Below are 3,747 nucleotides of genomic sequence, written 5' to 3' on the forward strand. Positions count from 1 at the left end.
GATTGAACCCTATGTAGAGGGCTGAGGGAGGGGATAAGGTTAGCATTTGGAACAGAACCATTCAGTTGTTGGGAAAGACTATTAAATGCCTAGGCTTTCAACCTTTCCACATGTATATTTTATTTTTCAAACATCGATGATGTATTTGAGTACTCAGGAATGCTCAACCTTTTACAAACGATATTGGACACTTTAACAAGCCCGAAGACGGTGACGCGTACCTGTTAGCCTAGATTAATGCACAGTGATGACTTATTTATAACTGAATGATATTCGATAGGTAGCAGACATCGTTTATGATCGACATCCAATCGATAGTGAGTGTTTTATTCTTCAATAGGACTAATTATCGTTTCGGTTTGTTAATATTGGAAGCGTCGTGCCGCTTCGGGGAGACAGCTCACTTGGCTAAAGTCAATCGTCTTGAGGAAACGTGCCTTCACTTGTTGCCACTATAAAAACAGACCTTCATCGCTGTTCTCTCTCAACTGTTCACACAAGAAGCAGCTAGGCTACCTGACTGTCTCAATATGTTCTAGAACAGTCTTCAAGGATGTTCAAGATGAGACGATGGCCTTTACTTGTCGTGATTGCTCTTTGTGCGTCTCCGCTTCTATTGGCTGGTAAGTAAAGGAATAGTAAAGTTWATTTTTTTCTCATCCTTGTGCGGTCTTGGATTGAGATGGTACTCGCAAACTTTAGCGCGAGTCTGTCCAAGTGCAGATGCAGGCATTGAGGATGATTTTGATTATTGCTTTGAAATGTTTGTTGGCTATCTTGCATCTCTCCCATCTAAAAAACGCTTTAATGTCTGTCCAATAGATCATTTTAAAATGGCAAGGTAATATTGGGTATTGTTTTGGCTAATTAAGCTGGTATCATAATCTGTGAAGATTCATTTAAATTGGAACAGTGAATTTTGTGTTAAATACAAATACAGTTATCCCCCCAAAATATATTCTCTCTCTCTCTCTCTATCCCCCCAGGTCCTTCCAGCTCTTCAGGTCCAGTCTCAGAGACCCAGAGCCGCTGTGCTGGCCGGGCCTGTAACCCTCCCATGGGGAACCTCGCCTTGGGCCGAGGACTACTCACCCAGTCTGTGTGTGGAGCCAACTCCACTGAGCCCTTCTGCTCCTACCAGCAGATGTTTAGTTCTACCCCTTCCTTCCACAGAGACACTTCCTGTCCAGCAGCACCCAAATGCAGCAAGTGCAACGCAGCTCTCCCCCACCAGGCTCACCTGGCCTCTGCCATGACCGATTCCTCATTCCGATACCCAGATACCTGGTGGCAGTCTGCCGAGGGGGCGGAGACAGAAACCCTCCAACTAAACCTGGAGACAGAGTTCTACTTGACGCATCTGATCCTGGTGTTCCGCTCCCCCCGGCCCGCCGCTATGTTGCTGGAGCGTTCTCAGGACCACGGGAGGACCTGGAAGACCCTCAGGTACCATCGAGGACCACTTTGGAAATGACTGTTTTAATTGATGTATTAACCTCTGGGGTCAAATACACATCTTATTGATGGATGTATTGTTTTCTACCCAGGTACTTTGCGAGGGACTGTGAGGGCACCTTCGGCCTGGCAGAGGAGGCTCGTGTGAAGGAGAAAGGAGAGAGCGGGGCGGCCTGCACCTCCAAATACTCAGGAGCCTTCCCATGTACCCGAGGAGAGGTTAGAGTTGTGTATTGTGGGGTCTCTGATTGCACTTACCTATCCTCTTCATGCCCGCTGACACATAAGGCAGAGACCTATACCACCTCTGACTGTCTAACGCCTGTTTTCAAGCTTAGCTTAAGTTCCTTGTGGCTACTAAGATTGTTGAGAGCCCAGACACACAGCCTTTGGACACAGGTGAAGGCAACATCCAGCTGGACGTTGTGGTTGCAGGTGTAACAGTATAACTTTAAACCGTCCCCTCGCCCCGACACGGGCGCGAACCAGGGACCCTCTGCACACATCAACAACAGTCACCCACGAAGCATCGTTACCCATCGCTCCACAAAAGTGTTGCACCTTGAACACTACTTCTAGGTTTCAGAGCAAGTGACGTAACTGATTGAAATGCTAGTAGCGCGTACCCGCTAACTAGCTAGCCATTTCACATCCGTTACACTCACCCCCCTTTCAACCTCCTCCTTTTCCGCAGCAACCAGTGATCCGGGTCACGGCACCAATGTAACAGTATAACTTTAAACAGTCCCCTCGCCCCGACACGGGCGCGAACCAGGGACCTTCTGCACACATCAACAACGGTCGCCCACGAAGCATCGTTACCCATCGCTCCACAAAGGCCACGGCCCTTGCAGAGCAAGGTGCAACACTACTTCTAGGTTTCAGAGCAAGTGACGTAACTGATTGAAATGCTAGTAGCGCGTACCCGCTAACTAGCTAGCCATTTCACATCCGTTACACAGGGAAGATGGAGGACAGGACACAGGGGGTTGAATAGAACAGAGCTGAGACAGATTTCAAAGTGGCCCGTTCAAAACAACCTGTCAAACAATCTCAATGTTTCACAGCGGTAATGCATAACATCTGTGGTATCTAATTGTTTGCTGTGGTGCTCAAATACATCATTGCTGTTGTGTGTGTGGGTGTGTGTGGGTGGGTGTGGGTGGGTGTGTGTGTGGGTGTGGGACAAGCGTTGAACAAACACACTAAGCTGTGTGTTTAAAGTAAACAGATCTGAACTGAGGCTTTTCAGATCGCATTTCTCAGCTGCACAAAGCCCATGACGACATCCATGCATCAATAGAATATCAATGTTCACCTTATTCCTCTGATGTTGCTCCCTGAGGCCTTTTTAGACGTGCCGTGTCATCAGACAGAGGAAAGTTTGAGCCAGAGAGCAACAGGCATTGTTGGTTTATTCATGAGCATCATGATTTTCATTCCTCATCAGTCCTAGGGACTCCCAGCAAAAAATCTGCGTTTTAATTTTGACTACTTCAATGTATCTGCATGTCCAGCTGTTATATTTTGCCTCACAATGAAGTGTTTTACCATTTTATTTTCAGGCCAGCCAGGGCTACAAGTAGAACACAAAACTATTTGACATAAACAGTTGTATTGATGAGTTTTATTAACAAATGTCAATAATAGAACAAGGTCTGCCAAGAAAAACCTAATAACAAATGTTTTTATGAGAATGCTGTAAGTACAGAAATGGTTTGTTCAGTGGGATAATGAAGATCCAACTAGTCAGTGACAACTGTTTGGAGTCTGTGACAATAACTATGTGAGTTTATTACAGTATTATAGACACTATGTCCTGGGATTTCCTATGGTCTTCTATGTAGAAGAACACCTTACAGTATTATAGACACTATGTCCTGGGATTTTGGATTTCTATGGTCTTGTAATGTAGAAAGAACCCCTTACAAGTATTTACTAGACACTATGTCCTGGGATTTCCTATGGTCTTCTAGTGTAGAAGAACCTCTTACAGTATTAAAGACAACTAACTTGTCTGGGATTCCTCATGAATTTCTAATGTTTGTGGAATAACCCCTTAAGAGTATTTAATGGAACTACTATGTCCTGGGTTATTTCCTATGCTTTTTTCTTTTGTGACGTATGGTAGATAATCTATATATTGGAAGACCCTTTAATGAGGTAATTATATTGAGGACATACTATGTCCTGGGATGATTATCCTATGGTCTTTTTTAATGTAGAAGAAAAAGAACTCTCTTATCTTTAACATAGTATTATAAGAAAAAATAAGATAATGGGTCCTGGGAT

At 44.6% G+C, this 3,747-nt stretch overlaps 1 protein-coding gene across 1 annotated transcript in view; it reads left to right on the top strand.

The window, feature by feature from the left end:
• The first annotated feature begins 401 nt into the window (after positions 1–401).
• LOC111961059 (netrin-4-like) overlaps positions 402–3,747 on the top strand; it is a 56,572-nt gene continuing 53,226 nt past the window's right edge. Inside the window, 3 exon segments of the mRNA XM_070443246.1 lie at positions 402–623; positions 987–1,446; positions 1,548–1,674. Coding sequence (XP_070299347.1) covers positions 554–623; positions 987–1,446; positions 1,548–1,674 — 657 coding nt within the window. The 5' untranslated portion in view covers positions 402–553.

This window comes from Salvelinus sp. IW2-2015, linkage group LG4q.1:29 (genome assembly GCF_002910315.2).
Source record: "Salvelinus sp. IW2-2015 linkage group LG4q.1:29, ASM291031v2, whole genome shotgun sequence".
NCBI classification, from domain to species: Eukaryota; Metazoa; Chordata; class Actinopteri; order Salmoniformes; family Salmonidae; genus Salvelinus; species Salvelinus sp. IW2-2015.